The 13074-nt window shown below is 43.3% G+C and overlaps 1 protein-coding gene across 5 annotated transcripts in view; it reads right to left on the bottom strand.

Annotated features, from left to right (window-relative positions):
* The window catches only part of ALDH1L2 (aldehyde dehydrogenase 1 family member L2), a 39186-nt gene that overhangs the window by 22229 nt on the left and 3883 nt on the right, over positions 1 to 13074 (bottom strand). Inside the window, exons 1-6 of one of the 5 annotated variants that reach the window (XM_064513516.1) lie at positions 10006 to 10123; positions 4756 to 4874; positions 4005 to 4152; positions 3326 to 3560; positions 1179 to 1344; positions 240 to 341 (exon numbers count right to left, since the gene is read on the bottom strand). In XM_064513516.1, the coding sequence (XP_064369586.1) occupies positions 240 to 341; positions 1179 to 1344; positions 3326 to 3414 (357 nt within the window). In that variant the 5' untranslated portion in view covers positions 3415 to 3560; positions 4005 to 4152; positions 4756 to 4874; positions 10006 to 10123. The other 4 variants (XM_064513517.1, XM_064513519.1, XM_026117943.2 and 1 more) reach the window with 4 other exon arrangements.

The following is a 13074-nucleotide window of genomic DNA, read 5'->3' as shown; positions in this document are numbered from 1 at the left end:
GCTGGGTGCAGATGATCCCAAGCAGGACATCAAGTGTCTAAATATAGGTAACCGCTGACAGAGAATATGAACCTCACCTGGGGCTCCATTAGACACATCCTTGGAGTTACCCCAGGAATATGAGGGGAAGAAACAACTGTGTTAAAACCCAAGTCAACTGGATGTCACTACTATCGTAATCTGAGTTAGTAACACCTTTTCTACTGATGTGCACAAAACACAGTGGTATCTAACAGTACCTCTGCATTTTCTTTTTTCTGGATCCCTTCATATGTTGCCCCTTCTTTAGGCTGAGGTATCCGAGGAGCTTTACCATCAGCAATTAGATGTACAGCTTCCACCTAAGTAGGAAAACAACAGTTTTAATGTTACTTTGGTACTTATTTTCTGTTCAGTCATTCTTGTGAATGATAGCAGATCTTCTTGCATAAAAGGAACGGGCTTATTTTTAACACCTAGGATTTCCAAAATCAGGGAGACCAATACTACACAGATTTACATACATGCATGCTTAAACTTCTTTGACAGAAGAAATAGCCTCAGAAATGTGATGAGAATGCCTAGTCAGCATGCATATTAGCTACCTAAATTCTGCAGGTCCAGAACCTAGCTAAGGACAGAATTTGGTTCTGTATGTTTGTATCCAACTCTTACTGCTTTTGTTTCTGCAAAAGCTATTTCTCTATAATGGAGAGAGAAAAAAAATTCTCTACGATTCCACACTGAGTATTTTTAATGCATTTTCTTTTACGCATTTTAAAACAAAATGAAAAAAGACCAAGCATACAAAATCCAAAGCCATCAACTGAACTTTAAACACTATTCCTCTTTTTTCTTTATCTTTACCCCTGACTTTCTGCCCCCTCTAAGCCCATAAAAATTTTCACCTTGTAAAACATCAAAAAGTCTATGGAAAGAGCTACATTCCAGACAAAACTGACTTCTTGCCTTCTGTGGAAACAGGACATGCTGCCTGCTGCCAGCAACAGATATTCCAAGGCCAGTTCCTCAGCTCTGTGAAGCATCAGAGCTCCACTAAAGTCACTGATTCAGCTGAGCAGCAAGATCTCAGTTTTCCCAAATTTATCCTCTTTGTCTATATTACCTTTATTTTCAAACTGCAACAATTTTTTTTTTTTGCCTTTTAAAATGTTGATATTTAGCACAGATAAACATACCATAGCCTTTATTCCTTCTGGGAAGAGAAACCGGTTATACAGGTCATCCACAGTATCATTTTGGCCTACATCACATTCTCGCTGCAGAAGAATTGGTCCAGTGTCAAGACCATCATCAGCCCAGAAAATAGTAAATCCTGCCTTCTTATCTCCTTGAATTAAAGTCCTGCACATAAAAAAGCCTTACAGTAAATACTGACAGTATGAAAGCACTCAGGGATATCAACTCATCTGTTACACATTCATTTGCTTCAGGTAGATAGAAAAGAAAAAGATCCTGTGTCAATCACACGGTATATTGTGCTAATTATTTTAAATGTATTAACAGTGGTAAGACACAGAACAAAAGGTGTGCAATAGCTGTGATGTAATTTGAAAGATGGATACATCGAAACACGGAAATTTAAAAAGTCTGCTTCTGGATAGTATATTCTAATTCATAGCTGCTTACTGTAATTAACTAAGCCTCACAACTTAGCTGTAGGTCAGCAAGGGAAGTACAGTTGTTTCACAGCTGAAAAAGAGCTAGAGTGGAAGATGACAGATGCTTAACAAAGCACCACTGTGCAACTAACTGTTCAAGGAAAAGTCATTAGAGGAATTTAAATCTAGCCAGATTCTCAGTATGTATATATGTATGGTATGTATGCACATAGCACTGCTTACAACAGACCTACGCTGATTTTCATCAGCTCAGGATCTGCCTCTGAATTTGAAGGGAACTTTGATCACTTAGATTTTCCAGTTCTCCTTTAGAACTGCAGGTGCTTCAGAATTACGGAAAATCAAACACAAGTGTATTTAAGGGAGCAAACAAAAATGGAAAGACAACTTTCCTGCATGCTTTTAATCATCTGTCTGCATGCAAACACCAATGCAGTTTACTGCAAGATGTATTTCATGTAAGTGTTCCCTTGGCAGTCCATGCTGTGATCAGGATCACATGATCACCTTACACACACAAAAATTTTCAGTGTATTACAAATACTGAGAAATACATTATTAAAATGAATAAAGCATGCATGTGTACAGAAAGAGGGACAAAGACTGAAGACAATTGTGGAAGCTGGCACGTATAACAAAAGTGTGCAGATACGTGAAAGCTTACAAAAGTATGGATAGCCCATATCAGATCTTGCACACATTTAAGCATCTCTTCTGCTTTAGATGATGTGAAAACACAGAGAGAGCACTCAGGTAAAGGTAGTGAGAAGTGCATGTTCTCAGCATCGTTCCAGGGGAGAAGCAGGTACTGTGGGCAAATGTCCCTGACGCTCAGTAGGTAACAGGACGAGAACTACTGGGTGGCCCCTGCTCTGCCCACCCTTCCCAGCTCCCTCTGCACTGGGCTCCTGATGACAGAGCAGCAGCAACAAGAGGAGGCTGGAAAGCAAGGAGCGAGGAGCCCTCAGAGGCCTAGGACCCTTGTTTGTGCCTGGTAGTCCTCATCCCTGCCTAATTCCCACAGGCTTTCTCAGTCACATGGGGAGAGATTAGGTCTGTTCAGTAGTACCTTGGTTGTGGCTGCGACAGATAGAAGAAGTTGTGAGGAGAGCAAGGGGCGCAAAAGTAAAACATGAGAATGGTCAGCCAAGGCCAAATCAAGGCCAAATCCTAGCTCTGTTTAAAAGTCTTCATAGGCCTACAGCCTTTATCTGAGAAGGGCAGGAGCAGATGCTTACAGAAGGAATATATGAAATAGGGCAAGACACAGTGATACACCACAGTGATACACCACTTTCCCATTTCCAGAAATCTTAACCTCAGGAATGTCCTGAAGCAGGGGCTGTATCTACATCTCTGTGTGTAACAAGTCTGGATGAATTTTTCTTCCATGAATACATCCTTCTAAAGCTCTCCAGACATGCAGTTCCACAGTTTAGTAACAAACTGTCTCGAGAAAAAGTACTTCCTTTATTCAGTCAAATCCTACTATCTGATCTCTTTGCTAGCTGCCCCCTAATTTTTTATTAAGAGAAAGAATGAACAATCATTCCTTATTTATGAAGCTCAGCTGCATCAGAGAAATTGCTTCACTTGCAAGTCAGTCAGGAACTGTGCCGGCACTTACAGGAGTAATTGGTCTGGCCCAACGGCCTAACACGAGACATACACACAGTTCTGATGAACTTGTTACAAAATCTCACCAGTTGATTGCAGAAGCTCCTCGGTGGCGTGGTAGGATGGATGGATGGTAAATAATTGAGCCATGCTTGGGGCAGTCAATCACATCCATGGGGATGAACTGCGTGCAGAAAGGCAGGACATTGAGCTCTGCTCCAACCGATTTGTAGGCTGCAATTACTTCCTGGATAGTCTTGCCTTTAGCTCTCCACCTGGGGAACTTGAAAACAGGAGTGCCGTCCTTCTCTGCTGCCAAGGCTGAAGGGAAAGAACAATTGTTTTTAATTCACATTTTGTCTTAAAAATTCAAACAGAAATCAGAGAAACATTGCATGAAACTCAAACAGATCATCAAATGTGATTAAAGCGTGCCCTTTGCACTGTTCTGTTCTGTTCTATATGTTGTTTATTGGACCTTTGGAGTAGGACATAGTTTATTAGTTCTGTCTTTGATTCTTACTCCTACAGCTCATGTCATTCTCAGCTTTAAGTTCATTTTTTTGACCTAAGTAATAAGTACCAGTGAAGGTAGAAGAGAACGATGAATGCTATTGACTGTTTAAACAATGGTGCTTCATTTCCTGTCCAGTCACTCCATCTGCGAACAACTGGTTTGCCTTCGCAGAACTTAATTTTCCACTTCAGCAATTTTGTATGTGCCTGTGACTTCATATAACTAAGATTCACTCATGTTAGCAGCACCTTGCCATGTGATTCAAATAATGACATGCTGGTGGCCTTCAGTTATCTCCTCAAAATTTTGTTAACTGATGCCTTCTAGGTCCTCTTCTGTATGGGAAAGTACAGAAGAATGTCGAGGAGATAGACGACGGAAGCTAGCCAGACCATCCTGTGGGAAAAGGAGCATCAACAGGGCATGTTGACCCATAGTCATGTAGTTGAGCCTGTGCCAGGGTGGCGCTGCACCTGGACTTTGAATCGAGAATAACAATGAGCTCAACATGCTTACTGCGCATGTGTATGGTACATAAAAACTTCATCTAGTGCCCTCCCCCTCCCAGAGTTCCTCACCCTGGACCGACACTCAGCGGTGCCAGGGATCCCCCGCTCCATTATTGCCTCGACCGGGAAAACGCCGGGGAACCCCCGTTCAGACGCAGAGGTAATAAATGCTCCATATCGACCATCGTATGCCTTGTGTTTGTGTATCCATCCCTGCTGGGAGTCCAGGCGGTGCCCCCGCCTCACCCTTACACTTGGCGTAGTCGGCAGGATACACAAACGACAATGCCGTGGCTGAGGAGAGCGAAGGGGGAAGGCGAAAGTCAAGAAGGGACTGCTCGCCTGCGGCTGCCAGGATGGCCCCAGACTGAGCCATGGGGGCCAGCAGCTGCATTGCTTGCCAAGCTGGCAGTCCCTGAGGACTGGCCAGAGTTGGCACAGGGGGAAAGTGTTACCCCAAAGGTGGTTGAATCCGCTTTGCAGGTTATACCCTTCCACGGCGCTTCGGGAGCAGCTCAGAAGCTGGCCGGACGATTAGGGTGGGCACTGCTGACAGACATTCGAGCCTTAGATAACAAGGTATCGTCTTTGCAGCAACGAGTAAAGGATCTGGAGAAGGAGAGTGGAGATTTATGTGATGCGAAGGCGGTAGCACAGGAGTTGATTATGACCCAAACTGAAAAGAGTCAGGAATTACCCCTAGGGTAGAGCGATTAGCTTTGTGGATGGCTAAGAAGTGCTGCAGGTGTTATGGGAAGGTGCCCACTACTCTTCTCAGGTGCGGGCGATTATAACTTGACCCTCCTGAGACCCAGAGAAGTGGGATGGCAATATCTGGAGTACTTCATCTGGCTTGGAGGTTGAATTTGCATTAGAAGTAGAACTGACTACTCCCCAGGTCTGACCTCTTGTGCAATTGAAGGGGGAGAGACAAATAGATAGGGATACTGTAGAGTAGTCAAGGATTTATACGCCAAAAGAGTTATGTGAGTTTTTAACTACTTTCCAGCAGCAGCCCAGAGAGTCTTTGTTAGCCTGGTTAGTGAGAGCATGGGATGCAGGTGCTGGATCGCTTACTCTTGTAAGAGAGGAGCTGAATTTAATGAGCCCCTTATCAACTGATGCTCAACTACAGTATTATCTTACCCAATTAACTTCTGCACGGGATGGGGCAGGAAATGTTATTGTAGCTCCAACATTGTATCAATGGTTGTGCGCCGCTGTGGTAGGTTCTTACCCATCCACAGGTGAGTTAGCCACTACAGTGGGGGCTTTGGTAAAAACATACGGAATTTTGCACTTGTTGGTAAACCAGATACTAAGCAAGTGAGAGCAGTTTGGAATTCCAAGGCAAGAAGATTGGCAGGGACTACTAAATTGAGTGGAAAGCTAATGAGGTGACAGATGTGGACTGATTTGCTGCAGGTAGGGGTATTCCATGATGAGATAAATGGTCTTTCTACTGCTGACTTATTTAAGCAGCAATTACCTGCTAATCAGCAGTATCAGACACAGCCTACCGCTCCAGCCACAGTGCGGAAATTGCCAGCCAAAAGACAATGAGGGGGAGGCGGGTCCCTTGCAATATGAGCATCCATTGCGGCTTGGCATCCGGGGGACCGACGCTCTTATGTACCCCTGCGAATTCACCGGTGCTCTGGAGGAGAAATTGCTGTGCTTGCGTTAGTAGATACTGGGGCAGAAGTTACTGTACTACACAGTGCGGTAGCTCCAGGGAGGCCACTATTCTTATATGTGGGTTGGAAGGATCAGCCACCCCAGCGGTACAGGCAGTAGTTACGTTAACAATCGGCCAAAAAAAAAAAAAAAAACCCTCAATTACCCTGGTTTTATTAGCACTGATTCGTGAATACCTCTTGCGGATTGACATGTTACTGGGCAGAGATATTCAGACCCTACAGGAGCAGGAGTGGGCTGTAAACCCTGAGAAGGTACAGGGGCTGGACATCAGTGTGCAATTCTTAGGGATAGTCTGGAGGCGGCAGACGAAAGCTATCCCTGAGAAAGTGCGCAACACTATTCAACAATACCCTGTTGCCACTGCTGTAAAACAACTACAAGCTTTTGGGGGGCCTTTTGGGGTTCTGGCGGACCTTTATACCCCACTTAGCACATTAAATGCAGCCACTACAGCGTTTGACCAAAAAAAAGGGTAGCCAGTGGCAATGGACTAAAGAGCAGCAGCAAGCCTGTGACCTGTGCAAGGAGGCGGTGGTCCAACGTTCCAAGCTATTCACTCCATACGAGGGACAACCCTTCGAGAGGGAGGTAACAGTTATGGGGGATAGGATGTCTTGGGGGTTGTGGCAGCAATGTGCCCACACAAGATGGGAATCTATAGTTTCTGATCCTTTTCCCTGCAAGGGGCCACAGCAAATTATACACCTCTGGAAAAACAGCTTTTGGCTGTGGCGTGGGCTTTGCAGGATACCGAAGGAGTTACAGGACATGACCTGGTGACTGTACACACCCCCATCCCCATTCAGGCATGGGTGATGGACGATGCAGTCAGGGCCCATGTGGGGGTGGCCCAAGCTGCAACTCAGTGGAAATGGAAACACTGTCTACAAGGGGGGAAAAAGAATATGAGTACCCCACATGCCTTGCGGTACCTTAACCTTGTTAAGGGAAGTACGTTTTGAGCAAATGCCTCTATTGTCTGAGCCAGAGGGGCTGCCCCCCTCCCCCTTGCTCCCCCAATAGACCCATTACCTGTCCAAGAGGCCCGTCCTTTCGGGACGTTGTCTCCTGAGCGAGTACAAGCCAAACTGACCCTAGCAATCCCTGCTCTGATATCTGTAATGGAAGGGGGGGATTGCCCCCCGCGTACTTGCCTCTGGGGAGGTAGAATTCTGTACATCTGAGTAACTTATGATTACTGAATGAAGAGTTATAAGCTTACATTTAAGACGTGACTGCCCTTCATAGTGTATATGGCTGATTACACCTTTGATACCTGTTAAAATAGCCCCACTCTTATTGACCTCTTCTCAAGATTTATCTTTCCAGGTATCCGTATCCACGCCAGTGAATGTCTCACAGGGAGCACCAATACTGCGAGGAATTCTGATCCACAGTGCCGAGTGCCTCAAGTTCAGCAAACACCCTCAATACACTCTTTAGCCAGTGTGTGCGTACTAACTTCTCAAAAGAAAAAACAGCCTGGCACTATTTTAGCAGATGGTCCAGGAGTCACTGCTCTTGTTCTTCCTGATGGCGATACCATGCCTCTCTATCTTCCCATCAACAGGTTACCACGCCGGCATCTGTAAGTTGCTGTTGGAATGTTGCCTCTTGCGACCACAACAGATGCCCTTGATCTACAAGACCATCCACCTTCCCATGTAAATACATGGATTTGACTCGCACAAATATCAGCCACCTCATACAGGGAGGACTCTTGTTTATATCTTGCTTTGTATTATACTATGTTTTGATTTCATTACTTCGTAAACTCCCTTGCCATCATACCCCATGCCCTTCTGAGGATTGGGATGGCCTGTAACTAGCTTTCCGTCGCGGGGGTGGAGTGTATGGGAAAGTGTGGAAGAATGTCGAGGAGATAGACGACGGAAGCCAGCCAGACCATCCTGTGGGAAAAGGAGCATCAACAGGGCATGTTGACCCATAGTCATGTAGTTGAGCCTGTGCCAGGGTGGCGCTGCACCTGGACTTTGAATCGAGAATAACAATGAGCTCAACATGCTTACTGCGCATGTGTATGGTACATAAAAACTTCATCTAGTGCCCTCCCCCTCCCAGAGTTCCTCACCCTGGACCGACACTCAGCGGTGCCAGGGATCCCCCGCTCCATTATTGCCTCGACCGGGAAAACGCCGGGGAACCCCCGTTCAGACGCAGAGGTAATAAATGCTCCATATCGACCATCGTATGCCTTGTGTTTGTGTATCCATCCCTGCTGGGAGTCCAGGCGGTGCCCCCGCCTCACCCTTACATCTTCCATTTATCTGTGAGTCAGAGAGCCACACCTAAGATCAGGCTCAAAGGAGAGAGAAATAACTGCACTAATTGTGTTACAGTTCAGAGAGAATTTTTAGATGTTAGATAAATTCCACTGCACAACTGCTTTATAACCCACCACAGAGAGCAGGACAGTACAGTCAAGCTCTACGTCTGTTGAGTTGGAGGTTTAATAGGAAAAAAGGGGGAAACAAGCAATGGTATAGAAAATTCACCTCATTTAATATATGCTTCTAAACATATTTTTGTAGAAACTTTCTCTTTATCATTTTTTAAATAAAACCTTGAGTTCGGCCCAAAGCATCTTTAGCATATTAAGTTAGGTCTTAAGCAGATACTTACGCAGGTGTCATTCCATCATTCCACACTGCACGTTGGAAGTAAGCATCTACTGCAATTGCTTATAGAAATAAAAATCCTAGCTGCCTGAGGATATAGAAACATTACCAAATTTCACTTGAGACTTAAGATCTTTGAATCACATGGAGGCAGAAAGCAGTAAAGAATCTAGCAAAATCATTATTTATCATTAAAAGTATAATAAATGAATTCTATGGCTTAGTTAAAATAAATACATGATTGAAATCAGTGGAAGATTTGCCGAGTCGGAACTGCTTGTATAATAATAGTTTGTATAATGCAATCAAGTATTATGGCATGCTCCCAGAAATGGACAGTCAGACTGTCTTTTTCTCAGTAGCAGTTCAAATTCTTCCAAAGCGTGATAAATTCTTATAATAAGGTAGAGTTATAGAATGTAATAAGCTCAAAAACTATGTGCTAGTTTGGGAGTGCCATAGCCTAGGTAAGCAAAATTTATGTTTGATTCTTCCCTCAAAAGAGTCCTGTAAAAACATGTCAGAACCTGACAAAAAACACTAGGTGACTTCAGACAGTTTATGGAATGTAGTTTTAAATTCTGATTACCTAGAAAGGTAACTTTCCTTCTGGCACTTCTATCAGCTAACCATAACAACTCACCATTTTTGTGCTTCTGAAAGGAAAAAGGAAGTTACAATTCAGATAATGATTCCAAAGTAGCTTCTTTGTTATGGTAGATTCTGTAGTATGAGTGTAATTCTGAATACGTGTCAGCCAATAACGCTTTCTTTTAAAGGTCTAGAAAATCCTCATGCACCTTGGCAATGGAAAACCGAAGTGCAAAGCTTCCTCTGCCCTCTTGAATGGCTTGTCCATACCCCAGGTGGAAGAGCAATAGGCTCTGTGGGTACGCTGCTGCACACAAACTTGGCAGAGAGGGCAGAAAGCCAGGAATAAACAGTCTTGGCTCCATGCCTTGAATGTCACAGAGAGCATGAAGAAACAGGTGACAGACATTTGTGCTTGAGTACAGGCTCAGTAGCTATTTGCTTCCTCTCCAGAGAAGGGAGTAAGTCAAGAGATAATACTGCCTCCTCGGAGCTGCCTTCAAACACTGTGCGTATTGTAAGATACAGATCTAGTTCAGAATAATTACCTCTAGGATGTCCATTCAAATGTTCCCAGATTAATTTTTTTTTTTTTAATATCTTAATGTATGGTTAGAAACAGCTTTTAAACGCTGATTAACTAACAAGGCTAAACTGGTTCTGGAAGTTGCGTTTTTTAAAGCACAGTGAATCCAGTGTAATAAAGGCAATATATGCAAGTCATTCCCATATAGACATCACCTTCTCACGAAAAGGCAAGTTTTCAGGCACACCTCTAACATTAACATTTGGATTATGGTTACACTTACCCAAAGGATCAGCTTGTCCATTCTTGTCAGGCACTGTGAATACTCCCACAACTTTGTGGCCCTCTTTTCGCAGCTTATTATAGACTTCTTGTCCAAAAATACTTTGACCTATTAGTGCTAGCTTTAGCTTATGTTGATAAGCCTGTCAAAAGAATTAAAACAGACTATGTTTTAGGATACAAAGAAAATATGTTGCTATCTACATTTCTCTCTTGCTCTTTCTTATTTGAAAGGCAATAATCTTTCTAACCAATCACCCTTGAAGGAGTAATAATCACATTTTGAGATTAATCACAAGTAATGTAAAATTACCTGTAAGACCATACTTAGCATAGAAGTATCATCTGATGTTGGTATTACTTCCCCAGAATTTTCATTAGACAGACCCACTGCTTGTTACAAGAGCCATAACAGGCTCCATGATCTTATTCCTGCTTATAACTAATACAGTAACGAAAATTCATTTTTGAAACAGGTATATTAAACATTTCTGGGCATTACTTAGGTGCCTGGAACATGCCCTCTAAACCTCTGCAATTAAATGGAGGCATATTACTAGTGGTCAGTATCTACAGGCTAAAGAACACAAGCTTGCATTCCCTTGTAAACCTGCCAAATTAAAGGTGGTGATCAACCTTTTGATCCTTCTACCAGGAAATATTGTTAAGCAGGATGTTCCTTTGATGGACATCTACTGGCATTCTGTGTTTGGATCCCAGTACACTAGGCATGTGCTTTTAAGCTTCTTCAGACCGAGTAGATGCCAAGAACTGCCCCACCTGTTAAATTTTAGGATAGCTGGAATCACAACACTGCTGTGATATCAGGATATCACCTACGGCTATTCTGTTCAGGTGCTTATATTAAGAAAAGTATTATTTCCTTCAAATTCCCCAAAATCTTAAGGACAGCTTTTTGCAAAACTCCAGCTTTGAGGGCACTCTAATTTCTGTTTTTCCCTTTCGAGGAAACATGCAAGCTGAAGCACAGCTCACATTTTCTGACGTGGATGTAGCCCCTGTGTGAATGGGAAAGATAAGAAGAAGAGATGGCCCAGCTTCAGTGAATCCACTATAACTCCAGAAACGCTCCAAGACTAATTGCTTTTTACAGTGAACTCTACAACAAACACACTGACTGAAGTGTTGAAAATAGTCCAAGATCTCCTGCAATACTTCTTGCATATGGCTCTTTTTTCCCTTCCTGCTCAAGAGTCCCCATGAACCCTTCAACTTTTTCAATCTGCACTCTAGCATCTGGTTTCTTTGCCGAGGTTCCTAGGTAGAAGTGAATGTCAAGGCATATTCTCTTCAATCTATCATATATCCCGTCTGCTGTCAAAAGGGACAGTTGTGCTCCTCTTCCTCCCTACCGTCAGTATCTTGCTCCTAACACCTCATTTATACCAGAACTGGTATTCCTGTGGCTGCTTGATGAACTGGACTGGCTACTCAGCTAGGTGGACATTGACTCGTGGTTAATTTTCAACTAGATCAACTCACTGATCGAGCGCACTGCACAGCCACGACTGCTGGCACAGGTCCCATGGTGGAGCAGGAATGAGCATGCAGGGGCCGGCAGAAGGGTGGAAATGCCCTGCAAGCACTGCCTTTGCATTTTTCATCAGCTATGACTGGAAAACTTTGAAAAACAAAGGGACTAGTGGACCTGGTTATGAAATGAAGGTCCATATCTAATAAAAAGAAACCCTACCTTCATCAAAGTTGAATCTGATGGAAGCTATTCCTAGACTCAGACCATTAATGATCTCTCCTCTTAGAAGGCCTGAATGAAAGGCAGAAAGTAAATCCACATATTGCCTACCTCTATTCTCAACCTCATCCTTCCCAACTTGACTTTGACTTCCATTTTTTTTGAGCAGCTTATGGCACTAGATGCCATGACCTCAGAATGAAAAACAGGAATCAAAGCACTGTCTGAATTTCTTAACCATTGGTATTTTTCCTGTATGTTGGCACCTGTCTATTTTTCTCCTTACTCCTCTTTTCCCTTTCTTATGGAGGCTGGGACATGAGGACACCTTGACTAAGTGAGTTATAATTGGATACCAAATGGCCTGGAATGCTAATCAGATCATATGACAATTCTATGACAAACAAAAGTGTCCTGAAAAACAGGTTACTCTAAGCCACAATCGTTGGCATTCATTTCACAGCTGACATATTACTGCTGCATTTTGTTGTTTGCAAGTTACATTTTAGCTGTGCAGCTGGCCTCAGAAAAGAGACCTAAGAAATGGGAGGTTCCAAAACAGGACTATTGAAGTGTGCCCTTTATTTTGTGCATACAGATTTGATGGAAGACAGTAGGAAATAGCTATTTGTCCAGAGATAATATTTTCCCTCAGAATGAAACTGCATAGTAAAACTGTCCCTGCACTAGAGCATTAGTCAGCACTAGTGCAACTGCAGTAGTAATAAGTTGTAAAGGGGAGCGTAACTCAGGCTCTTGCAAAATCATGGCAGGCTGGTAAAAAACACCTGTGAGACTGGTGATGATGATATGCCCAAACAAAGGTGCACTGTTGGCAGTAATACCTGAAATACGCTGACTGTTTTGTTCTTAGTAAAGACATGACCTTCTTGTTTTGAATTACAATGTGCATAAGTTATCCTTGCAGTTTTTATCTAGCAAGGCCCAATGGACGCAGGTAGAGATTACCAACGATTTATCACTAACATCTTCACTTTTCAGAAATGCTGGTAGTCATCAAATTTTCCTAATCATTTAATTGTTCTAAGTACAGCAGGCAAGTTGGAAGAAGTTTGACCTGCTGGGTCATTGAACATGTTTGGCATGGTATGAAATCTTCTGATTTCTGTACAGTGTTGATTTACAATGGCAGCCCTGCTGGTGCATGGAAGGAACACGAAAGAAAGTCCAGGTGTGAGTTACTTGTTCTACTTTCGTTCTTTTGTGAACATCTTTCAGCAAAAACAGAGCACTGGAAGGGATCTCCTTAGCTAAGAAATCCAGCCCTCTGCTATCACAAGCAACCGTGACATGCGATCGCTTTCATAAATTTATCCACGTTCCAACACGAAGTAC

This window comes from Dromaius novaehollandiae, chromosome 1 (assembly GCF_036370855.1).
Source record: "Dromaius novaehollandiae isolate bDroNov1 chromosome 1, bDroNov1.hap1, whole genome shotgun sequence".
Taxonomy (NCBI): Eukaryota; Metazoa; Chordata; class Aves; order Casuariiformes; family Dromaiidae; genus Dromaius; species Dromaius novaehollandiae.
The sequence above is the reverse complement of the archived record's forward strand: the minus strand, read 5'-3'. Positions and strand labels throughout refer to the sequence as shown.